A 25,880-nucleotide genomic window follows, 5' to 3' on the forward strand; every position below is an offset into this window, starting at 1 on the left:
GAGAGAGAGAAAGAGAGAGAGAGAGAGAGAGAGAAAGAGAGAGAAAGAAAGAAAGAAAGAAAGAAAGAAAGAAAGAAAGAAAGAAAGAAAGAAAAGAAAAGAAAAGAAAAGAAAAGAAAGAAAGAGAAAATGTTGTAATTTCCTATTTCCATTTCAGATATATTAAGTCATGTTTGTTTAGGAGATTACCAAAAAACCTGTTTAGGAAATTAACCTATAACTAATTTGTTTTTTTACTGTCAAAACTTTTTCTTATTATTCATTTGTTTTAACAGCTTTATTGAGATATAATTTATATCCATTAAAAGGGCACAATTCGGGGGTGCCTGGGTGGCTCAGTTGGTTAAGCATCTGACTTTTGATTTCTGCTCAGGTTATGATCTCAGGGTCATTAGGTCAAGCCCCAAGTCAGGCTCCATGCTGGGCATGGAGCCTGCTTAAGATTCTCTATCTCCCCCACCTTCTGCCCCTCCCCATCCCGCTGCTTGGGGTATACTCATCTCTAAGATAAGATGAGAGAAGACAAAATAAAACAAAATAAAATAAAATAAAATGGCACAACTCAGTATTCAGTACTTTCCAGTATATTCACAGAGCCCATGGCTAAATTTTACCACTTAAAAAGTGTTTAACATCTAAATTTTACAAAAGTCATTAGCTTCTTATTCAAAAGTACAACAAAGAAGCCTGTCACAATAGGTCAGCAAATGGTCTAACTCTGTGCTTTTCGTCCTAGGACTCTAGTTTTACTTCCTAGCATCTTATTTTTAATAGAACATTACTTTCAAATTTCATATGTAAAATATAACTTCTTGTTATATTGAATACTGGAAACCTGTTACCAAGGATTGAATTTAAACCATATGACAACCCAAAAACTTTAGAAAAAGGAAAGTGAAAATATTTAAATTATCATTCTATCTCTATTGAATCAATTGATGGGTTTTATTGCTTTTTTATAGATGGTGGTAACTCTTGTTTTGGCATCACAAAAACATAGTCTTTAATTAGTAATGTTATTCTCAGGAAAAAAAGAAAAAAAGCACACCTGATATGGAAGAAATGATTTGTTGATTTTTACAACATTCAGAAACAACTTCTTGAGAAGTAGCTTTTTTATCTTGTAATGATTTCGAAGATTTGAGGCAAAAAAAGAAAACAGAAAAAGAATTTCACTAACAGAAAAAATTAAATATATGAATGCAGATTTCTAGATATTGTATATTAAAGGTAGTAAATTGACTTTTAAAAATTAAGAATTTAATTTTAGAAATTAATGGTATTTCTGATTTTATTATTATTCATCCTGGGCCTGATCACCTGGATGATAACAGACTTCTAACAAGCAGGCTGCCAATTCTAGAAGACTATCTAGCAGTAAATTACTTCCAAGGCTTTCTTAAAGGCTTTCTCTTATAAGAATGTTTCTCAAATGCATATGCACCATTTGCATCAAAAAACAACAACCTCATTCAGATAGAAACAAAAACTGAATAGTGAGATGCCTTTTTATGACTTATTAGATGGGTAAAGATAAAAGAATTAGGTAAATCACAGTGATAACCAAAACAAAGGCTCATATGTGAGAAGATACTCACTGAAACATTATTTATAGAAGAAAATACTGGAAACCACCTAATGCACTCAACAATAAAGAATTAGGTAAATATTTTATGGCACAGCTGGAAGAAGGAATATGCTTACAAAGTACTTTTTGATGACATGCGGCAATGTATGGCATAAGCAGAAATCAAAGTGAAAAGCAAAGGATACAAAATATAGGTAAATTCTGTTATCCAAATCCAATCCATTCTTATAAATGTGCTGCACAGATACCAAGAGACTTTTTAAATGGGGGGAAAAAAGGTGTCCCAGCCCAGCCCATCCAATACTCCCAAACATTAAACAATTCTTAAACATCTAAATAACTATGCATCAAGGATTATTAAATATAAAGCATTTTAAACATCACTTCTTAATTAGCATTCATTTAACCCATTAGTTTGTGTGCATATGCAATAATACAGACCATATCAGATAGAATACTGATACTCTACTGTAAACATATACTATAATGTAAGTAAACATATAGTATAATATAAATAAACACTATACTATAATGTAAGTATATATTACAATGTATATGCTATATACATATATATATATACACATACACACACACACTATATATGTATAAACTATACTATGTTAATAAATAATGAAATAATATGTTAAAGAGACAGTCTACCTGGAGAGTGTCCAAAGGTAGCCAGGCAAAAAACAAACACTGGGACCCATTAAGGGTTAAATTCTCAGGGAAGATAGCAATAATATTTGGAAGATTAAAGTTCAGATAGTGAGGCAGGACACCTGTAATGTATACTGTATCAAACTATGTAAAATGTGCAAAAGACCGAAAGAAAAATCATCAAAATGTTACTTCTAGGGCGCCTGCTGGTTAAGTGTCCAACTCTTGGTTTTGGCTTGGGTTGTGATCTCGGGGTTGTGGGATCAAGCTCCACATTGGGCTCCACACTTAGCACAGGGTCTGCTTGAGTTCCTCTCTCTCTGCTCCCCCAAAATCTTTTTAAAAAATATTACTTCTAAGTGGTATGATTATAGTTAATTTCATCTTCTTCACAGCTTTGCTACATTATCCAAATATTCTATAAAGATCATATATTATTTTGAAACCATATCAATAAATACTATTTTAAAATAATATAAAATTAGAGGTTTAAAAAAGTACTTGAAGGTTCTGAACACAGTTAAAAGCAACTGTTTCCTAAATATCATAGAAAAAAATTTCTACAACACAAAGGTCAGAGCACTTACATGAATGAGGAAGTTCGTCAGGCAAAATTCCAAATAATAGTTCCTTCAACTTTTATTTCCTCTGTTCTTGGACACAGTTACATATGCCCTTCCCACACCAACCCAATCTAGTCCTCTTCCTAACTCAACTTCGCCAGCCATACATAGCTCCAGGCTTCTCGGTCTTAGGCATGAAATCCCAGTGAAGGCAATTAATGGCATAGAGAACCCAAATTCAAAATATTATTTCTACTGATTGAGGATGTAGTCCATGGTATTTTGCTTTAATTATCATAAATTCAATTTAAAATTTAATTTTAAGTTTAAAATTTGTGAAGTACATACCAGGATTGAGGATAAGAACCTGGGATGAGTAACTACTATCACTTAACTTAAAATTCGTGTTAAATCATTGTTTTGAAGAAAAAGTCTAGATATATTAAATGTTGCAAAAATATATGAATTTTAAAAATTAAGGTAAAATAGCATTTTACCTGGGTCTGTATTTGTACTTGCATCCTGACATTCTACAGCTTTCTTTCTCACAGAGGCCATGAAGTGCAATCCAGCTGAAGTATTAATATCATCTTGTAGCATTTCTTAAATATAACAACAAAACATGAAAGCAATCACTCAGAAGCCAACATTTTACCTGGAGTCCAAAAGCAGAGTACCTAACTCAAGGGAAGTAAGGTATGAGGTGCCAAGATGTTATCGAAATGGACTTTCTGAATGAGGTGCTGCCTATGTTAACTCTCAAAGGCAGCTCAGTGAAATCAAAACCAAAATTATGGAGGATTCTGTATGTCCAGCCTAGAAACATAGATGTTCCGCCTGATGAAGATCCAGTAGAAAATGTTAAACATGAAAATGATATGGTCAGATTGATGTTCTAGAAAAACCCCCCAGCCAGGGTATGGAAAGCAGATTCTAGTGGCTTCAGACAGATGAGGCTGCTGTAACAGTTCAGAGCAGTACCTCCAGTAATGGTGAAAAATGGAGGAGAGATGATAAATTTACAAATTACAAAGGAGGTAAAACAGACAAGACCTGGGTATTGATTAGATGAGAAGGTGGGGGAAGGCAGAATTCAGATAACCTATGTTTTGGGGTTGAGTGACACCAATGGAGACGGAGAATGAGGAGAACAAACCAGCTGCTGGAGGAGGGACAACAAATTTGGACTGCACATGCGGCACTTGAGGTGATTTCTACCCAAGTGGAAAAGTTCGGCAGCAAGCAGAATCCAAGTCCAAAGTCTATTCTGAGAGTTTGGGTTTAGATGTGGATTTTCCTGAGAGATCATCCAGGACAACTAAGTCGCACAAGAGATTATCAATTATGGCACATTATAGTATAATAAAAAAATATATATTTGGCCTTCATCCTTGGTTCTAAGAGTTTGAGGTCCTTAAATCTTTGGAATTTCCTGAGTAATTTCCTGTCGTTATTCATGATGTGCCCCTTTTGATCATATCTGAGTTTATGCTAATGAGGTGACTCTTGACTCTTGCCCCTAGATAGCTTCAGGATAGGTGCTGGTCACCAGAGGAACAAACCACATGATCAGCCTCACCCCACCCCTACCTCTGTGGAAGGGAGAGCCGCTGGAGATGTAGTTCAATCACCAATGGCTAATGATGTAATCAACCATGCCTATATAATGAAATGTCAATAAAAATCCTGAAACAATGAGGCTAAGGGGGCTTCTGCATTGATGAGCAAGGGGATGTGCTGGGTGTGTGGCATACCCAGAGAGGGTGTGAAAACTCTGTGCCTTTATGCTTCTCTTCCATTTGGCTATTCCTGAATTGCATCCCTTATAGTAAAACTGTAATCAGAAGTAAAGCACTTCTCTGAGTTCTGGAATCACTGTAGCAAATTAGTGAGCCTGGAGGGTGAGTCATGGGAATCCCTGAATGTGTAGTAGACTGGGCAAAAGTGCAGGTGTATGGGGACTGAGCCATTAATCTGTGGGATCTGTGTTAACTCCAGGTTATCGTCAGAATTGAACTGGTGTCAGAGAATTGGAGAATTATTGTTGTTTGAAATGATACAATACACATCCACTGGAGTACTATGCAGTCATTAAAAACGACATTGTAGAAGAATATCTAGTGATATGGGAAGATATTTACCTTAACACTAGTATGTAAAAACAAGTAAGTTATAAACAAGTAGAGGAGGTATTCTTTATATATATATAAATAATTATAAATAATAAAACGCAAATTTATATTAAGCATATAACATTAATATATAATTATTAAATGTTTAATATTTGATATTAAATATATATATTAAATAAATAATAAAATATTAACTTATATAAGTATATATAAATACATATATATGTATTTACAGATATATATGAGTGGAGATATTTAAAAAATAAACCTTGGAAGAATACTAACACTGGCTATCTCTAGACAGAAAAATTATGGGAGTTTTTTTTGGGGTGGAAGAGTTTAATATTCTTCCTATTCCCTATTTGTATTTTCTAAATTTTCTCCAGTGAACATGCATTACCTTCACAAAGCAAAACAAAACAAAACACTGTTAAGAATGAAAAAGAAAGTGGTTTTAAGACAAGTGAGTGGGAAAGAACACCAGATGGGTTAGGAAGCTTAGAGAGAGAAGCTAAGGAGGTCAGTTAGGGAAAAAACTGCTTAGTTTAGGCATACAGAGGCTTGATGCAGGGCAGTGGTATCAAGTAAGGGAGGAAGGGGGGCACCTGGGTGGCTCAGTTGGTTAAGCGTCTGCCATCAGCTCAGGTCATGATCCCAGGGTCCTGGGATCAGCCCCACATTGGGCTCCCTGCTCGGTAGGGAGTCTGCTTCTCCCTCTGCCTCTCCACCCCCCACCCTGGCTTATGGTCTCTCTCATTCACTCTTTCTCTCAAATAAATAAAACCTTAAGAAAAAAAAAAGAAAGAAAGAAAGAAAGAAAGGAAAGGGAGGGAGAGAGGACCAGGTCAAGGAATAAGTGAAGGAAGGGGTAACAAAGGTCAAAGGTGAGGGATAAAGCAAGGGTGACTTTCAAGGTAAAAATCTTGACCAGTCAAGAGGCGCCTGGGTGGCTCAGTCATTAAGCGTCTGCCTTCGGCTCAGGTCATGATCCCAGTGTCCTGGGATCGAGCCCCGCATCAGGCTCCCTGCTCGGCGGGAGGCCTGTTTCTGCCTCTCCCACCCCCCCTGCTTGTGTTCCTGCTCTCGCTCTCTCTCTCTGTCAAATAAATAAATAAAATCTTTAAAAAAAAAAAAATCTTGACCAGTCAAGAGAATAGTGATATCACTAATAGCAAGATGTCAGTTTAAAATCTGGACATGGGGGCACCAGGTTGGCTCAGTTGGTTAAGCAACTGCCTTCAGCTCAGGTCATGATCCTGGAGTCCCAGGAGAGAGGCCCGCATCGGGCTCCCTGCTCAGCGGGGAGTCTGCTTCTCCCTCTGACCCTCCCCCTCTCATGTGCTCTCTCTCTCTCTCTCAAATAAATAAATAAAATCTTAAAAAAATAAATAAAATCTGGACATGTAGCAGATGCCTGGGCTCAGTCGTTTAAGTAGCTGCCATCGGCTCAGATCATGATCCCGGGATCCTGGGATTGAGCCCCTCGACCGTTTCCTGCTCAATGGGGAGTCTTCTTCTCCCTCTGCCTCTGCCCCTCTGGCCCCCCTCCCTGCTGCTCATGCTCACTCCCTCTCTCTCAAACGAATAGATAAAATCTTTAAAAAAGTAAAATAAAATTTGGACATGTTAAACCTAAGATGAAAGTAGAAAAGAAAGATGAGAGAGGGTAGATGTGTATTTGAGTGTCATCAAAACAATTTAAGAGCTGAAGTCATGAGAGTGAATGTTTGTGTATATGTGTACGAAAATCACTGAGGAGAAAGTCTTGGGGAACACATGCATTTGGTGGCAAGAAATCAACTGACCAACTAGAGAAAGAAAAGAATTTCCTATCTTATAAACAAGTACTCTTTTCTGAACTGATTCCTTACTTTAATGTGCATGTATTTTTTATGAAGAATTCAACAGGCATGTTTCCATAATTTCCTTTTAGGTCTTATATATCAGTATCTTATCTGAGATTCTAATTAATTGTGCTGTTCTACTATAGGGATCAGCAAATTTTTTCTGTAAAGGGCCAGAAAATATTCTAGGCTCTGCAGATTGTATAGTTCCTCTTGCAACAAGTGAGCCCTGCTGCAATATAAAATCTGTCGAAAGCAATGTGTAAATAAATGGGCATAGCTCTGGGGGTGCCTGGGTGGCTCAGTCGGTTAGGCGACTGCCTTCAGCTCAGGTCATGATCCTGGAGTCCCTGGATAGAGTCCCGCATCGGGCTCCCTGCTCAGCAGGGAGTCTGCTTCTCCCTCTGACCCTCCCCCCTCTCATGTGCTCTCTCTCTCTCATTCTCTCTCTCTCAAATAAATAAATAAAATCTTAAAAAAAAAAAAAATGGGCATAGCTCTGTTTCAATAAAACTCGACTTACAAAGGGGCACCTGGGTGTGCAGTCATTAAGCCTCTGACTCTTAGTTTCGGCTCAGGTCGTAGCCTCAGGGTCATGAGACCAAGGCCCATGTCAGGCTCCACACTCAGAGGGCAGTTGGCTTGAGATTCTCCCTCCTCTCCCTCTGCCTCTGCTCCTCCCCCCACTCATGTTTTCTCTCTCTCTCTCTCTAATAAATAAATAAATCCTTAAAAAATTTGATTTACAAAAACAGGCATGTCTGGATCTGGCCTGTGGGCCATAGTTTCAACCACTGCTCTACCAGATAACACATCAAAACACACACACACACACACACACACACACACACTCCATTTTGTCAAAGATAAAATGAAAATAATTTAGTCTCATTTTTACACACACAATTCTAAAAGCTGATTTCAACTTTGAACTGAGACACTGCATTAATCATGCTTATACATACCAAAAGGAATATCGAAGTCATCCAAAGGCTGGGAACCAGGATGTTCTTGTTGCTCCTAAATGAATCCCCAAATGATCAATCTATGATTGTACTCAAAGACACTCATTATTTTGAAAAAAAATTCAATAGCTAAGAGGATTGCTGAATGTTTATGTATAGGCTTGAATCCATTCGAGAAATATTTATTCTATCAAAGTAACTCCACAAAGAAGTTCACAAAACTCACAAACCAAGCAATAAAAAGGAACATTACTAATTTAATGCAGTTACTAAATTACAGTGTGCAGCTTTAACACTCAAATAGTGCCCCCACCCTATCAAAACTGCTCACGGACTCACCAATGTTACTAAATGCCTCCAGGCATGTTCTTGAGGCTTACTGAAGTGTGCTTTTAAAAAATCCTTGTAAACAAAACTGTTAGTAATTTGTTGCAAAAATAGGTATATAGTCATCAAACTTAGAAGGAATGTTTGAAAAGATCTGATTTCAATATATAGGTTTCTTAATAAATCTGTGTGTGGGAAATGCTGGAGGCATCTAAAAGAGGTCAAACTATTTAATAGGAGCAAACCAAAGAACATATATGACATGCATTAAGATGTCACAGAAAAAAGCAAGGAGTGATTTCAAATATAAAAAAAGTCACACAGGCAGGTAAATCAAAAATTTGCTTTGCAACTATATGTCCACTATTCCATGGAGGAATGCAGCAGGGCTTATGTACTTAATGATGTAAAGATTTCTCCTGGTCAAATCAGAAGCTTCCAGCAATCAGAAGACTAGATAAACCACAAAGACATTCCCATCTCTGTGTACATGCAGACCAGGGAGGCATGTATAGTCGTGTTTCTGTACCTTGGGTTTCATAACTATTTCTGAATCATTATCATTCACAAGGGAACCCTCTGGTTGGAAAGCCACATTTGGTTTTCTCTTTAGTTTCTCTGATCTTTTTTCTTGCAGCTCTTTCTCAGCTCGTCGTCTTTGTCTGTTAAAAGCAAGAGAATAAAACATGTTACTATTTTAGTAACATCAGTTTTTCACTTATATCATGCTATACATGGAGACAGTTATCAAAATTATGCCAATAATATTTTCAATGGCATATAGTTAAATTAGCAAGATACTTTGATAGAATTCAAGCAAATAGAAGCAAATGTCAGGGACACATGAAAGTTATTTTTAGTTCCTCTCCTACTGAACTGACTTTTCTGTGTTAGTCACTGGAATCTCAGGTCAGAGTCACACCTGTTAGGTAATTTTCAAATTCTTTTCTGCAGACTCTGAGCTGACCCCAGAAGCCTTATGGGATGCCTCCAGTCACCCTTCTGAAGAAGTTAAGCACACTTAAGTCACCTCAGTGAAATCCCAGCAAGGAGGAAAGAGGGCCCAAAAAGTTAAGAAGACTTACTTTGACGAGGGAATACCTGAAAAAGATGGAAGGAAGGAAACGTTTCTGGAAAGAGAGCACTGGTAGTAGATTTTAGGGTCTGATAAACGTGAAATTCTTTTTTTTTTTTTTTAAGATTGTATTTATTTATTTGAGAGAGAGGGAGAGAGAGAGCACGAGCAGGGGGAGGGGCAGAGGGAGAAGCAGACCCCCTGCTGAGCAGGAAGCCTGACTCAGGGGCTCGATCTCAGGATCCTGGGATCATGACCTGAGCTGAAGGCAGACACCCAACCAACTGAGCCACCCAGGTGCCCCTAAATGTGAAATTCTTAAAGTATTTTCTAGACTCAGTAGTAATCTACCAGTCAATACATTTTTGAATACCCATTATGAGTAAAACAGCATAAATGCTCTTCATCAGAAGTCACAGCCTTGCTTTTTACATGCATGTTTCTTAGTGTCCTGAAACACTTCTTATGTAAGAATCTGGAGGCTATGGTAAGATGAATAACAATATTACTTCAGTGCATTAGATAGTACATGGAATATTGTATGAGATACCAAATATTTATCCTACAAAAAGTAAACTGCTCATGTTACAGAAAAATATAAAAGAATCTTCCAGCCTATGAATTCCAATAAAGAATTCCTTAATAAAATGGAAAAAATAATATTTCCCTCTCACACTATAGGAATTTTCCTCATCACAAGATGTGTTCGAATGCATGACACTTGATAAGAAAATTGAATATGCAGTTGTGCATAGGCTGGGAGGATGAACCAGATAACTTTTACCTTTATAACTATGATATTTTAACCAATAATACATTTGCAGATAAGTGATATTCTCAAATAAAATTTCACTTAAAACTTGCCTTTTTTTACTGTCCTTTCCTTGTCTCACTTCAGATGGTTCTATTTTGACATTTAGAAGCTGAAGGTGTCCAGAATCGCCTCGTTCAAATAAATTATGTGTTAGTTTCTCTTGGCTTTGTTTGAATGCAATGAGGTTTTCAAGTGGAATAAGTTGTGGATTTTTGTACTGTAAGAAATAAAGAATAATTTAAAATTACAAACCTCAATTATATGTTAATAAAAATCGAGAAAAAACATTTGTTTAAATGAAGTTAAAATGTGCGAGAGATAGAACATGTCAAGATAACAAATTAATTTGGCCCAGTAAGATGAGTATCCAAAGCTTAAAGAATAAATGATTTTAGAGGATGAGAAATGCGAACTGGGTCATCTTATTTCAGAAGCTAAGCTAGAAGTCCTAATCTTTTTCTTTTCTATATTAAAAATCTTCCTTATAATTATAAATAAAATACATAATATCTGGCATTTGACTTAAAATTCTTTCAAACAGGGAAGATACAGAGAAGTGCAGATTATGCATGGAACAGATTAGCAGTATGTTTAATAATAAGTACTGACGTCAGGTGATGCAACTTGGGGGTTCATTATACCATCCTAATAAAATTTCTTTAAGTCCCTCTCAAAATGTTTACTTTTCCACACCTTTAATCTTTTCTTTTCTGTTCATAGTATATTCAGAATAAAAGGCATGGTAAGTACTTCCTCTAAAGAATGACCATTTCTTTTCCCAATACTGTCTTCAAATCTTAAAATTAAAAGTGCACCAGAGCATAAATTATTCAATTACCTTCCTAAGATGGTACCACTGACTTATAAAATTAGAGCCTAAACAATATGAATTTCATAAATCAAAGCTTACAACTTTAAAGAGGATTCTGTGGGTTTATAAAGACTCAATCTTTTTAAGTACTTTAAAAATACACCATTTTTAAAATATGCACAACTATTTATAGATCTGGGTCTATTTAACAGTTTTAAACTATAACTGAAGGCAATCATATCACAATTACTTGGAATATTAATGCGTGTGCGCACTTACACACGTGCCCTCCCTTTCTACACACACACACACACCCGACCCACATGAACAAGAATACTGGTCATTTTGTTTTATTTCTTATTTCTTCTCTGAGCAGAAGAAATACCTACGAAAAAGTCTCACGAGGGACGCCTTGGTGGTTCAGTTGGTTAAGCGTCTGCCTTCAGCTCAGGTCATGATCCCAGAGTCCTGGGATCGAGTCCCAAATCGGGCTCCCTGCTCAGCGGGGAGACTGCTTCTGTCTGCCTGTCGCTCCCCCTGCTTGTGCTCTCTGACAGATAAATAAAATCTTAAAAAAAAAAAGTCTCACAAATTCTAGTATTGGCGTACAAGACAGACCTAACAGCTTTAAAATTCCTAATTACCATTTTATTTTTTAAAAGATTTATTTATTTATTTATTTGACAGAGAGAGAGACACACACACAGCCAGAGAGAGAGACACACACAGCCAGAGAGGGAACACAAGCAGGGGGAGTGGGAGAGGGAGAAGCAGGCTTCCTGCTGAGCAGGGAGCCCAATGCAGGGCTCGATCTCAGGACCCTGGGATCATTACCAGAGCTAAAGGTAGACGCTTAACGACTGAGCCACCCAGGTGCCCCGCCTAATTACCATTTTAAGCTAGAATTTTATGTTATTTCCAATAACAGAAGCATTATTTTTATTAATTTTTAATTTTTTTAGAAGCATTATTTTTTTAAAAAGGAATGTGTAAGAGCTTTTCATTTCATGTGTAGTATTTATGGTATGAAAAATGCAGGACTGCTTTTGCATCACTCTGCAAAAATCATTACCGTGTTTTCCGGGTATAGGCATGAATGAAGTAATGACAGTCTTGGGTATTTTCTTTCTTTTGTTACAGTTCTGGTAGGTATTGAGGGAATTGTTACTGATGCTCTTGAGGCAGAGGAAAATATATAAGGAGGTTTAAGTTGCAGGTGCAATAATGGAAGTCCAAAGGAATTCTGAGGAGATATCTCAAGGGGTCCTGGCTTAACATCAAGTATTTTCCCTGGTTTTATAAATACTGAAGAGTCCTGTTGAGGTGTCAAGTTTTCTTGACCAACATACTGATCCAAGTTCACATGCTTAGTGATTTCTGTAATTACAGTTTCTGGCCATTTCTTCTGCTCAACTACTTTTTTTATGGCTTCAGTATTATAGTGGCTCAAACTCAGATGGGACACTGAAGTGGTGTGCACTGTTCTCTGTGGCAAAGGAGGCTGGAAGGAATCTGATAATCCCCACGCCTCTCTTGGCTGTGGCAGGAGCCTGAAGGGAACTTGTGGAACTCCTCCTGTATGGAAGGAAAGGGACTTAAATTCATGCTTAGCCTGAAACTGAAGCAAAGGAAAACCATCCCCAGGTCTGAAAGTTTTTGCAGCTGGGATGAGTCCAGGTGTCTTCGGGATGGCAGAAGATGGAGACAGAAGGTGGAGGGGAGTGTTTCCAGCAGGAGCTGGAGACAGTGCTGCGGTTGGGAAGCTTGGAGATGCTGGAGTCAATCCTGTGTTGGGAGGCAGGCCTTCTAACTGACATAGAGGAACACTCCCATGTGGAACATTCTAGAAGAGAAAAAAAAAGCTATTACATAAGTTTAGAATATATTACAAACTCCTTATTTTGTACATGATGTTCAATATATTTTGGAAGGAGTGGAATGTAATAACTGCCAAAAAGTTATTTGCTCAAATAACAAAAAGCCAACAACTGAACTACTAGAACTTTAATGATATCTTTAAATGTATTACCTGTAAATTTCCATTACTATTCTGATCAGACTGCACAATTCCTTTATGGCCGTGTGGACTCTTCTTGCCAGGCTCTGTGGTGTACTCGCCCATGGACTGTGGTTTAATAAAAGATCTCTCCTTAAAATTTCTACTGGTGTCATCAACATCACTACTCCCTCTTGTGGGGTTTGATACTTGACTTCCCACCAAAGGCACGGGCTGAGGCTGCTGTAGAAGTTGATGTATATCTGGGAGGTTAGTAAAGGATGATCCTACTATTTGCATTAGGCTCATGAAGTTGATCTGTTGCAGCTAGAATAGAATAAAAATTAAACATTTTAAAATATAGTGAAAAAATCTAAAGAATCAACAACAATCATCTGAGTATTCCACCAACAGTCATACTTCCATCTTAATATCTGTCAGACCCATGAATGCTGAGCAGGAAGCAGAGCTGGGAGAGATTTTTTTAAAAAGGAAAAAATAATACCTTCCTGTTTTCAAGGAGCTGTCAACTGTAAATATAAACTCATAATGAGCCTTGGGACTATCTATAAAGCACTTTATTTACATAAACATCCCAGAGATCATAAAGGAGTGATCTGATGGAATGGAACGAGGATAATTAAAGAAGTCCTAAAATGAGTGTGTTGCGATCAGGTTTTCAAGAAAGAAAAAAGCAAAGATTAGCAAACAGGTGAAGAGTGAGGAATTCCCCTGGAAAGGCAAAGGCATGCACCAGTGGTTGACAAACTGCTACGCGTTAGAATCACCTGAGAAGCATTTAAAATTCCCCATGGCCAGACCACACCCAGACCAATAAAATCAGAATATCTGGGGATGGAAGCCAGGATTAGTATTTTTTAAGATGACAAGGTGTCTCAGTGTGCGGACAAGCATGGGAACCACTAGCATAAATGCTGGCTTAGTGGAACAGGAAATTAATAGCAGCTATCATGAGAGGACAGGCAGTGCAGGAGTTCCCAAGCTTGAGCATGCAATCAGAATTACCTGGAGGACTTGTGAAAGCACTCTTTGCTGAGCCCCATCCCCAGAGTTTCTGATTTCAATAGGTCTGGGATGGGGCCTGAGAATTTATATTTCTAATATCTAAGTGATGCTGATGCTACTGATCCAGGGACCACACTGTGAGAACCACTGGACTTAGGAGAGTACAAAGGGAAAAGACAGAAGGTAAAAGCTGGTGGTGGGTCTTTCAAGCCCAACAGAAGAATTTGCACTTAATGAAACATACCGGTAGGGAAACACTGCAGGTTAAAAAAAATGTAATTTCCCTTCCATTATTAAAAAAAAAAATTGCTGGGGCGCCTGGGTGGCTCAGTCGTTAAGTGTCTGCCTTTGGCTCAGGTCATGATCCCAGTGTCCTGGGATCGAGCCCCGCATCGGGCTCCCTGCTCAGCGGGAAGCCTGCTTCTCTCTCTCCTCTCCCACTCCCCCTGCTTGTGTTCCCTCTCTCGCTGTGTCTCTCTCTGTCAAAAAAATAAATAAAATCTTTAAAAAAAAAAAAATGCTTATTACAGAAAAAAAAAGAGAAGCACAGAAAAAGAAAATAAAAATCACTCATTATCCTATCCTCAAAGATAACTAGTACTGACAATTTTAGTGTATTTCCTTTTACTCTGTATTTAGACTGATTTGATATTATACAAATTGGTACCTGAAATTTACTGAACATTTTAAACCAGGAAAGTAATAGTATTAAAATAGCGTCTGAAGAAGAATGTCTTAAGAAATGTATATATAAGACAATGGAAGTATGAAGTTCTGAGTCTAAAGCTTGCTATTAGCTATAGAAATAGCAAGTACTGTACTGACATACAGTGTAGGCAAAAGAATCAGGAGGGCACAGAAGAACACTGGATATAGGTAGTGAAAAAAAGGCAAAGATGTCTAAGACAGTGATTCTTAATCCTTTGTGTGCATCAGAATTATTTGGAGAATTCTTTAAATATACAGGGCAGCTACCAGCAAAGTTCCTTGGTAATCCAAAAAAAAATTTCAGAAATGCTTCCAAAATTTTAAGCTGGTAGAATATACTAAAGGGAAAAGGGAAAGAAGGGACTGGGAAAAATCAAGATACAGTCAGTTTCCATAAGTTTCATGAGACAGTGAGACATACTGAAAAAGTATTCTCATCAGGGCCCTTAGTTCAAAGAGAAAATTAGTGCCAAGCATCAGTATAAAAATGGTATATCACATAAAAGGATATGGAAGTGAGTGTAGAATACATGAATAGAGGATTAAATTTGAGGGAAATTATGAGACTGAAATTTGAGGGAAATTAATGTTTAAGAAATAAAAAAGGGAAATAACTTAAAATTGTTGGTAAAGAAAAGGATAACCAATTGAGAAAAAGATGACAAAAATCAAAGTGAACAGTACTTTAAAATGCAGCTGACAACTTCAAACCAAGCCAAAGTTCAGCTTGAAGATAAATATGATGACAGATTGTGTTAAAAAAAAAAAAGAAAACTTTGGCTACCTCTGAGCTAGAGTCCACTGGTCTGGTTTGACTGTCACCCACCTGACTTTTGGGGGCAGCTCTGCATCCCAAAGAGCTCAAGTGTAAGAAGTCATTGTGAGGGCGCCTGGGTGGCTCAGTTGGTTAAGCAACTACCTTCGGCCCAGGTCACGATCCTGGAGTCCCGGGATCAAGTCCCACATCAGGCTCCCTGCTCAGCAGGGAGTCTGCTTCTCCCTCTGACCCTCCTCCCTCTCATGCTCTCTGTCTCTCATTCTCTCTCTCGCAAATAAATAAAATCTTAAAAAAATAAAAATAAATTAAAAAAAAAAAGTCATTGTGAGAAGTAAGTAGCTCAGCCTGGACTCTAGGCCCTTGAGTTAGGAACCTCTGAATAATAAATGAAGAGTGCCCAAAGCAGAGAAACCAACCCTAAAATTTAATTTCGATTTGGCCATTTCTAAAAGTGCGTTCATATTTAAAATCCTTACATATATATCATACGTGTAGATTTACTTGTTTATAGGGAGATGTGCTTACCTGAACTAATTTAAACATTTCATCTTGGAGCATCTGCCTAACAGAATCTGAAGAATCTGGCAATTGAGCCCTGGGTTCATTTCTCTGGGTCTGCTGAAGTGTTGGCCCAGGTGTTTGTGAAGCAACACTGACTCCATTTGATACGAAAGGTGGAGCTGAGGAAGATTTATCTTTAAATGCAGAGATCTGTGCACTACGTGGAAGCATATATACAAAAAACACAATCAAGAAAAAACCAAATCAGATGTCTACAATCTGAATATTTTGATCTCACCTTTTTCTTCTAAAGGCTTTCTGGAAGTTTTCAGGAAATTTAAGCCCTAAAGCTTATCACTCCGTACTCCTTAGCCACCAGACACATTTGTCATCAGCACAGTGCTCATGTGAATGCTGTTTTATTAAGGGAGATTTAACGTCTAGTCAGCCATGGTCCCTTCCCTATGGTGTTACAACCCAGAACAGTTCACACGTTTATTTGACTTGCCTGGTCCCTGCAAACATCTGAGTTTGAGACCATTATTCTGATGAGTTATACCAGGAATATTTTTTGTTACTAATTTAATGATCCAGAATAGAGTTAAGAAAACTAGAGAAAGTATGGGTTAAAAAAAATATTTAATTCTAAGATGGGTAGTGCAAACTCCTGTTGATCATCATTAAATGTGAAACAACAGCATTGTGAACATTTCATTTCCAAACAAATCACAAAGTTTGTATTTATAATTAAACCCTAACAAAAAATGCCTACATAGGAATAAAAATTAAAGATCAAAATAAGTTTTTGGTTTTTTTAACTAAAATGATTGGGATGATTCCTTAAACACAGCAGGTACTCAAATGTTTTCTAAGCAAATTGATTTCACAAACTAAATAAGGGAGCAGGTATTATTATATCCAACTAAATTGATCATTATCTCTAAAAAGAATATATTGAATCACATTTAGATTATTTGGGTTTACATTCATTCCCTTTCAGCAATAATATTTGCCTTTTATCAAGCATCTAATACTAATAAGCTCAGTAACAAAACTTTATTTGGCAAATCCATGAAAAACAGGCATTATAACCGACTTGCCTATTCTTTATTTTTTATTTTTTTTTAAGATTGTATTTATTTATTTGACAGAGAGAGAGAGATAGTAAGAGCAGGAACACAAGCAGGGGGAGTGGGAGAGGGAGAAGCAGGCTTCCCGCCAAGCAGGGAGGCCGATGTGGGGCTCGATCCCAGGACCCTGGGATCATGACCTGAGCCAAAGGCAGACGCTTAACGACTGAGCCACCCAGGTGCCCCTCGACTTGCCTATTTTAAGACAACTTTATTGGCCTTTGTTTCCAACAAGTAGCAATGAGATAAATTCCAATAATGGAGAATTCTCCTAAAGTAAGGCTATCCTATGTTATCCTATTTCAGCAAAATTTCTAAATACTAAACACATTATTCTCTGTCAAAGAAGTTCAAAAGACAGAACTGGATGAATCTGTTCTAGGAGAGAATTAAAAGCCTTTCATACACTATTAGAAATCTGTTAGAGGCTGAAAATAAGCAACTTTAAGTAATATATCCACTACAGTTGACCCTTGAATAACAAGAGGGTTGGGGGACCAACCCCCATACAGTTGAAAATCCACATATAACTTGACTCCTCAAAAACTTAACTACTCATAGCCTACTGATGACCAGAAACACTACTATAACATAAACAGTTGATTTACATATTTTGTATGTTATATGTGTTACATACTGTATTCTTACAATAAAGTAAGCTAGAGAAAACAAAATGTTATTAAGAAAGTCATAAGGAAGAAAAAATATATTTAGAGTACTATATGTTTTTATCGAAAAAATTTTGTAAGGGGTCCCAAGTGACTCAAACCAGTACTGTCCAAGGGTCAACTATACTTTTTTTCAGAAAAGACTATTCTAGAATAGTTTCTGTATATCTAAAACACAGCCGTTAGAGGAAAATATTCCAATAATAAACTTAAAGGTGTCAGAAATGTGTACCTACATTGCTCTTCCAATGCTTTGTGTTGCTTTCATTTTACTATTAATTTTTAGTCAAAAAATTTAGAATTATTTAAAAATGGCACAGTAGACATCATCTCATTCTCTTATCTACTTGTAAAATATGATTATATCAAAATGGTAGAGTATACAAAAATTCTTACCTAGAAATTTCTGAACTTGTATCTACACAAAATGAATAAGGAACAGTGTGTTCAGGAATTGAAAAGGCTTCGATCATACTAGAATTAAAGATTAATAACTGATTAAGAAGATATTCTTCATATTTCCTAAGATACAGGGGGATCTAATGCTCAACCATCTAAGAGTCTAAACATTCTCTAATCCTCTATAATGCTTAGCTCATAATTACAATCTGTTTATATTTGTCTCCATAGCAATTAGTAACAGATGTAAACAAAAAGCAAAGAATATGTCTGGATGACTGAACATATAACTTGAACACTGTTGACTGCCCAGGAGAAATAAAAGAATCCAACATGGGGAAGTTGAGGTTAGCTGGGACCTCAAATTCCACCTATGGCAGAAGCAGACACTTTGCTCAGAAACACTACAGAGCCCTCATTACATTTAAAACCGTAAAGATTAGTTTTTTATTAATAGAAGTATCTATTTGTAAAGGCACATCACATTTAAAATATCTTTTTGTTGGGTGCCTGGGTGGCTAAGTTGGTTGGGCGTCTGCCTTTGGCTTAGGTTATGATCCCAGGGTCCTGGGATCGAGTACCGCATCTGGCTCCCAGTTCAGCAAGGAGTCTGCTTCTCCCTCTGCCCCTCCCCCCTGCTTGTGATCTCTCTCTCTCTCTCACACTCTGTCTCTCAAATAAATAAAATCTTAAAAAATATATATTTTTAACTCTCCACAGAAATGAACAAAATTTTTATATTGAGAAGAGAAAGAAAACCTAATTATGTTGCCTCTATTATCCAAGGTAGTTCTAAAATTCTAAAACTTCAAAAATTCTAAAAATTAAGAAATCATGTCCCACCTGCAATAGATTAAAACTGCCTTTGGCTCTCCTTGAAGCAATAATATGCTAGCCAGGCGAATAGCCCTATAGTGTGCAGTAGTCACACCCTAACAGTGAACAATTACACAAACACATTGGGATTCATAATGGTTCTTTATTTGATCCAAGAAAAATGAAATCAGTATGACAAGGTGTTCCCCTAATTAGCAGCTGAATAAACTCTGTCTATTTACAGCTGTATTTTACTTTGATAAGGCTGATAGTGATGGGAGAACAAAAGGCATTTTAGATATCATTACTTATTTCACTTTACCAAGATTTAGAAGTCTACAATATTTACTGAAGAGCATCATTTACCATTGCTATAAAGTTAAATTTCACTAGGAACACAATATCACCATAAAATATATATTGTATATTATGAGAAAAATAACCTCTTCAACAAATGAATCCCAGATGACAGTAACAATCACTTCCTTATTTTTCCCCCTTACTTACCCTTTCTGTTCACTTGATTTTTTCTCCATACATGTCTTCAGTGGTTCTTCCCTTACACACTGAACCTCTCCTGTGGAATGCTGTTAAAATTAATAGTACCCAAAAAGAAAAGGGGTTATATAAATAGGTATTATTGTCTTAGGTGTCCTGAGTTTCACATTATCCACTCACTTGGAGTAACAACAGTCTAAAAGCAAGGGAGAAACCAAACATTAAAATGAATTCCCAGTGCTGTTCTGATCAGATTTTTAACTGTGTGAATTGCCTTTGGCCCATCACCCTGAGGCTCTGAGCATATTAAAATACAAAGACAAACGATGTCAGTGGAAATTATTTACACATTTAAAAATACTCTGTAAATTACATATACCCATCACTACATGATTAATAAGTACAATCTGAAAACAACTATAAACAGGAAAAACTAATCCCTTTTGAAGGAATTTTTTCAGTAATTAGAAATGTCTGTGTTCCAACTGAAAATGCAGTGCACAGTTTTGAGAAAACAAATAATGCATAAAAGTGATATATGCGCAAAAACTGCATACTACAGCTGAATTATACATTCTGAATATAGAACACTTCTATTACTCTTGATTAAGTTAATTTACTATAGCAGTTTATGAAATAAAAATTTCATTGCCTAAAATTATTAGACATCTTACTAATGATAGAATTTCAGTGAAAGAAAAATGCTGCATGGTCTGGCTGTTCTCTACAACCCACAGGGTACTTTTAAAAAGATAATAGCCTTGGTTGAATGATTAAATAAAAACACTTAAGTATTATTTAAATAACATTATCCACTATTAATTGACTTACTTCTTCTAAATGCTGTGATAAAGTCTGCATGTTAATGGCAACAGGGGAACTTTTAAGACTTCCAACAGGCTCTTTGGTACCTTCTATAGGGAAACAAGGAGAAAGAGAAAAGTAACCATTTGAAAAAAATCAGTTTAGGGCGCCTGGGTGCCTCAGTCAGTTAAGCGTCTGCCTTCAGCTCAGGTCATGATCCCAGGATCCTGGGACCGAGTCCCTCATCAGGCTCCTTGCAAAGCAGGGAGTCTGCTTCTCCCTCCCTCTCTCTACCCTCCCTGCTGCTCATGCTCTCTCTCTCTCTCTAGCTCTCTCTCTCTCAAATAAATAAAATCTAAAAAAAAAAAAGAAAAGGAGAAAATCAGTTTATTTATTTATTTTTTGGTTAACATTCCAAACATGTATAACCAATGAACATGGCCTAGGTTTCTTTTTATTGGTATTCACTTCAGAAACTTGAATACACAGATATAAGCAGTATATTACCAGAAAGTTACAAGTAAACACAGATTATACATGCAAATTTCTGTTCACAAAGGTCACATGTGCAGGTATATGAATTAGAAGCATGCGTCTAGATTATGGCCAAACTGGTTTTAAATGCAGAAATGTAAAATTACATCTTGAAATATAAAGAGATGGTCTATACACTTCAAAAATCAAATGTTGCTTATACCAGATGTATGACAGCTACAGGATTCAAGTGACAAGCAATAAGATCTCAAGAAAGTAATACTGCTCAAAGAGAATGGGAATATTTTTACATTTCACTGAAAATACATTGACTACTAGAATACGAAATCTAGCAGGAACTTAGGGGAAAAAATTACAAAAATCTAAAGCCAATTACTTAGTATTTCTTATTACCTAAAATCAGTTTACTTTTTATAAGGTTCAGGAATATTACAGGAAACAAGTATAATGGAAGAAATATTTTCTATCCTCCTTATAAAAAGTTTTTTAAATTAAATTCAATTACTTAACATATAGTGTATTATTAGTTTCAGAGGTAGAGGTCAGAGATTCACCAGTCTTATATAATACCCAGTGCTCATTATATCACATGCCCTCCTTAAAGTCCATCACTCAGTTACCCCCACACACACACCCTCTCCTCCAGCAACACTCAGTTTGCTTCCTATGATTAAGAGTCTCTTACGGTTTGTCTCCCTCTCTGATTTTATCTTGTTTTATTTTCCCCTCCTTTCCTCCATGATCCTCTGTTTTGTTTCTTAAAATTCCATATGAGTGAGGTCATATGGTAATTGCCTTTGTCTGACTGACTTATTTTGCTTAGCATAATACCCTCTAGTTCCATTCATGTCATTGTAAATGGCAAGATTTCATTTTTTTTTTGATGGTTGAGTGTATTCCATTGTAAATATATACCATATCTTCTTTATCTATTCATCTGTTGATGGACATCTGGGCTCTTTCCATAGTTTGGCTATTGTGGACATTGCTGCTTTAAACATTAGAGTGCAGGTGCCCCTTCAGATCACTACAATTGTATCTTCAGGGTAAAGACCTAATAGTGCAATTGCTGGGTCGAGGGTAGCTCTATTTTCAACTTTTTGAGGAACCTCCATACTCTTCTCCAGAGTGGCTGCACCAGACTGCATTCCCACCAACAGTGTAGGAGGGTTCCCTTTTCTCCACATCCTCGCCAACATCTGTCACTTCCTGACTTGTTAATTTTAGCCATTCTGACCAGTGTGAGGTGATATCTCATTGTGGTTTTGATTTGTATTTCCCTGATGCTGAGTGATGTTAAGCATCAACAGAACTGGAGAAGATATTTGCAAATGTCTTATCAGATAAAGAACTAGCATCCAAAATCTATGAAGAACTTATCAAACTCAACACCCAAAGAACAAATAATCCAATCAAGAAATGGGCAGAAGACATGAACAGACATTTCTCCAAACAAGACATACAAATGGTCAACAGACATATAAAAATGTTTTTTAAAAACACCTAGAGACAACCCCTCTTCATCAAGTGGATCCCAGATGAGCCTTGAGAGACCTCTTATCAGTGTGTTTAACTCCATGCAAAGTTCTAAGAGTTTCTGTTTTATCAAAGACTGCCAAGGAAAGGTTCACAGAATTGGTTCACAAAAATGAAGAGGCCCATGATAGTTACATAACCAAGGCAAAAAGCCCAAGAATTGTAAATTCGGGTTAAGAGTTAATGTGTTCAACATTTCATAAATATTATGTTTTTTTTTTTTTAAGATTTATTTATTTTCATTGGGGAGGGGCAGAAGGAAAGGGACAGAGAGAATCTCGAGCAGACTGCCCACCAACCGTAGAGCCTGCCGGAGGGCTCGGTCACAAACTGAGCCAAAACCAAGAGTTGGATGCTTACCCAACTGAGCCACCCAGACATCCCATGCTCTCTTTTTGGTTTTAGGCAATTGTAAACATACTAATTTAGATACAAGACTAAATAAATTATCTCAGATAATCATTCACCAACTTCAAATTAATAAAAGCCAAATAAAAAGATTAGCCAAATGAACTGACCTTCATAGTCTGATAGGTATATTTCCATTTCCTCTTGGTTAAGTGTTTCTACTTCTAAAAGATCCTCATCAATATCTATAAATTCTTTTTCAGTATCATCAGTAACAGAAATAATCTCATCTTTGGTTTCTTTTATTTCAGGATTGTATGCTTCAGTTGGCATTCTATTGACAAAAATAGAATTATAACTCATTCTTAGAAACAAAAAGCTTGCTTTCAATTGATTCCATTTACTGAAAAGGAACATTAGGTTTCATATTTATAGTGTTCTGTTTTTTAACCATGTCTGGTACATAGTAGAAGCTCAATAAAAGGCTGTTCAATGAATGACTAAACATCCCCATTTTTATTTACTCAAATAACTGGAATAATTTCAACCTATGAAATCTGCCATTCTCACAAAGGAATCTTCCTGCTATTAAAGGCTCAACCTTGTTATTCAAAGATACATTGCTTCATATGTAAAAATGGATGAAATGATTAGCTTAACTTCCTCTGACACAGGAAATTAATATAGTAAGAGAGGATCTCTCAGAATGAGAATTAGCTCCTCTCTCAGAAGATATAAGCTAGACCATCAGGGAAGAAACATATTTTGCAATTAATTGTTAAAGCACTTCAGAAAGTACTCACTTCCTCCTTCTCCACAGCTCAAAGAAATACTCATTCCTTTACCTTTCAAGAGTTCGATTCTTGCCGCTAAGCCCAACACCATCAAACAGGTATCATCCACTGAAAAGGAATGTATACTCAAAAACTTACTTCAAGATACTTTGATGAGATTCATTTTGATCATTTCTTTCCTCAGTCCCACCTTGAGTGGATACTGAGAAAGAACAGCCAGCATCTGTTTTGCAATCACTTTCAATGTTGGGTCCACTCTGAGACTGACAGTAATGATTCTCTAGCACCTAAAAACAAACGATTTACATTAGTTAGCATTCACAATCGAATCCCATACTTTTCATTGTTTTTAGATTATTAATATTTTCTACAGACCTACTCCTGGTTAAATTTTTCATTCATTTATCAAGTATTTACTGCATTTCTACAACTCAATATTTGATGCTGAGGCAATGATCAAGTCTTTATTCCACCTGGAAAAAAACAAACCTGACTACCTAAATAGTATTGGAAAGAAATCAGCCTTATAAATTTGTAAGGGCAGGGGCACCTCGGTGGCTCAGTCAGTTAAGCACTTGACTTGATTTGGGCTTAGGTCATGATCTCAGGGTCCTGGGATTGAGCCCTGCATTGGGCTCTGCACTCAGCATGGAATAGGCTTGTCATTCTCCCTCTGCTCCTCCCCCTGTCCATGCTCTCTCTCTCAAATAAAAAAATAAAATCTCTAAAAAATATATAAAAATAAATTTTAAAAAACCCAAATTTGTAAGGTATGTTACCAATGTTTTCAAGTCACAAAACAGTAACACAAAATGTAAAGTTGCTTTCCCTTAACTCTTTTGGCTATTATAAAGGCACTTAGTAATTATTCCAATATGACACAATGGGTAAAATTTTAATTTTAATTTTTAATTTTTTTAAAGTAATCTCTATACCCAACATGGGGCTTGAACTCACAACCCCAAGATCAAGAGTCACATGCTCTACCACTGAGCCAGCCAGGCACCCCAGAATGAAGGCACTTTAAAATGGAATATAGTTCTCTCTCTCTCTCTTTCTCTCCCCACAAAACAAAACAAAACAAAATAATAAAATGAAATGAAAGAGGACAAATACAGAATTAGAATGAGTGGAGGTAAGTCAACCAAGATGGTGACACAGGAGGCTCCAGAATTCCCCTCCTCCCCCAGACACACTGAATGTACCACTACACACAAAGCAATTAATGCTGAAAGAAATTGAGAAATTAGCTGATGGATTCTTACATATCAAGCAAATGAGAAAATATCCACACAGAGATAGGTAGGAAAGGCTGAGACACACTCTCACCATAAACCCCACTGGTGGCACAGCACCCTATAAGCAGGAGGGAACTCCCAACTTCACTCTGAGGGGTGAAGGGTTCGGACTCCACACTTAGCACTCTAACTTTTAAGATTCCCACTTGAGGGATGGGCCTCCAAACCACCTAGCTCTGAAAGCCAATGACGGTTGCATCCTTAAGTCCCACAAAACCACAGCAAACACAGCAGCAGCTATTAACAGGTACATGAGCACTCGTTACAGCTATCCCCAAAAGGCTCAGCACAGAGGAACAGGTGAAAACACCCATCTCCCAGTCTTCTCCTGGAAGGAATACAGCTGCATACTTCTAGGGGCTAGCTATGATACCCCGGAGACTGGGAAGCTGATGGACACTTCCCCTGCCTTCTCTCTCGAGCCCATTCCAAGTCACCAGCATCTCCCTGCAAGCAGCCTGTACACACTCTTGGGTGCCCCAGCTTTTGCAGCTGCTGACTGAAGGACAGGTCCCCTGTCTCTGACAACAAACTGGACTTGCATTTATGAGTCCCACAGGAATGTAGGAAACAAAGCAGCAGTTCTTAATGACTGGAGGAGCATCCCCCCTGTAGCTATACACCTCAGCCTACTTCACACACAGCAAGCAAAAACACCCATCTTACAGTTTCTCCCCAGAAAGGGCTTACCTACGCACTTTGTCACATGTTGCCTGAGAGTCCAACTTCCAGTCACTGTATACCTAAATGCTAAATGTGCCCCACACCTTTGGGACACTGATAGGTCTTGGCATACCCCCAACTACTAGGAACCACTAAGAACAAAGAAGATTTAGACCATCACAAAGATTTCAGAGTCAACCAAAAGCTCAGGCAAAGCTGATTGATGAGGTTTATCTCCTACACAAGACCATTCTATCCAGCCTGGGAGATGTAGCTGCTTTATCTAATGCACAGAAACCAACATAAAATGTCAAGTAAAATGAAGAAACAGGAATATATTCCAAACAAATGAACAAGATAAATCTCTAGAAACAGATCTTAATGAAATGGAAATAATGATATATCCTCATAGAGATTCAAAATCATGGTCACAGAGGTCAGGGGATGAACAAAGTGAAAATTTAAGTGATACATGAGCAAAGTGAGAATTTCAACAAAGAGATAGAAAATACAAAAAAGTAACAAATTACAGAGCTAAAAAATACGATAATTGAACTGAAAAATTCAATGGAGAAGTTTAAAAGCAGATTGGATCAAGTAGAAGAATGGATCAAAAAAGTCGAAGGCAGGGCAGTGGAATTCA

General features: G+C 37.1%; 1 protein-coding gene across 5 annotated transcripts in view; it reads right to left on the reverse strand.

The window, feature by feature from the left end:
- Nucleotides 1–25,880, reverse strand: part of CPLANE1 (ciliogenesis and planar polarity effector 1) — a 138,124-nt gene that overhangs the window by 41,669 nt on the left and 70,575 nt on the right. For 3 of the 5 annotated variants that reach the window (XM_032415151.1, XM_032415154.1, XM_032415153.1), the window contains 12 exons: nucleotides 23,415–23,563; nucleotides 22,653–22,816; nucleotides 20,131–20,213; nucleotides 19,309–19,388; nucleotides 15,813–16,005; nucleotides 12,809–13,102; nucleotides 11,852–12,622; nucleotides 10,019–10,185; nucleotides 8,609–8,741; nucleotides 7,753–7,807; nucleotides 3,309–3,413; nucleotides 1,049–1,120 (listed from right to left, as the gene is read on the reverse strand). In XM_032415151.1, coding sequence (XP_032271042.1) covers nucleotides 1,049–1,120; nucleotides 3,309–3,413; nucleotides 7,753–7,807; nucleotides 8,609–8,741; nucleotides 10,019–10,185; nucleotides 11,852–12,622; nucleotides 12,809–13,102; nucleotides 15,813–16,005; nucleotides 19,309–19,388; nucleotides 20,131–20,213; nucleotides 22,653–22,816; nucleotides 23,415–23,563 — 2,266 coding nt within the window. Of the gene's footprint in view, nucleotides 1–1,048; nucleotides 1,121–3,308; nucleotides 3,414–7,752; nucleotides 7,808–8,608; nucleotides 8,742–10,018; nucleotides 10,186–11,851; nucleotides 12,623–12,808; nucleotides 13,103–15,812; nucleotides 16,006–17,982; nucleotides 18,061–19,308; nucleotides 19,389–20,130; nucleotides 20,214–22,652; nucleotides 22,817–23,414; nucleotides 23,564–25,880 lie in introns of all 5 variants that reach the window. The other 2 variants (XM_032415155.1, XM_032415152.1) reach the window with 2 other exon arrangements.

The sequence above is a fragment of the Phoca vitulina genome, unplaced genomic scaffold (genome assembly GCF_004348235.1).
Source record: "Phoca vitulina isolate PV1807 unplaced genomic scaffold, GSC_HSeal_1.0 scaffold17, whole genome shotgun sequence".
Lineage (NCBI taxonomy): Eukaryota > Metazoa > Chordata > Mammalia > Carnivora > Phocidae > Phoca > Phoca vitulina.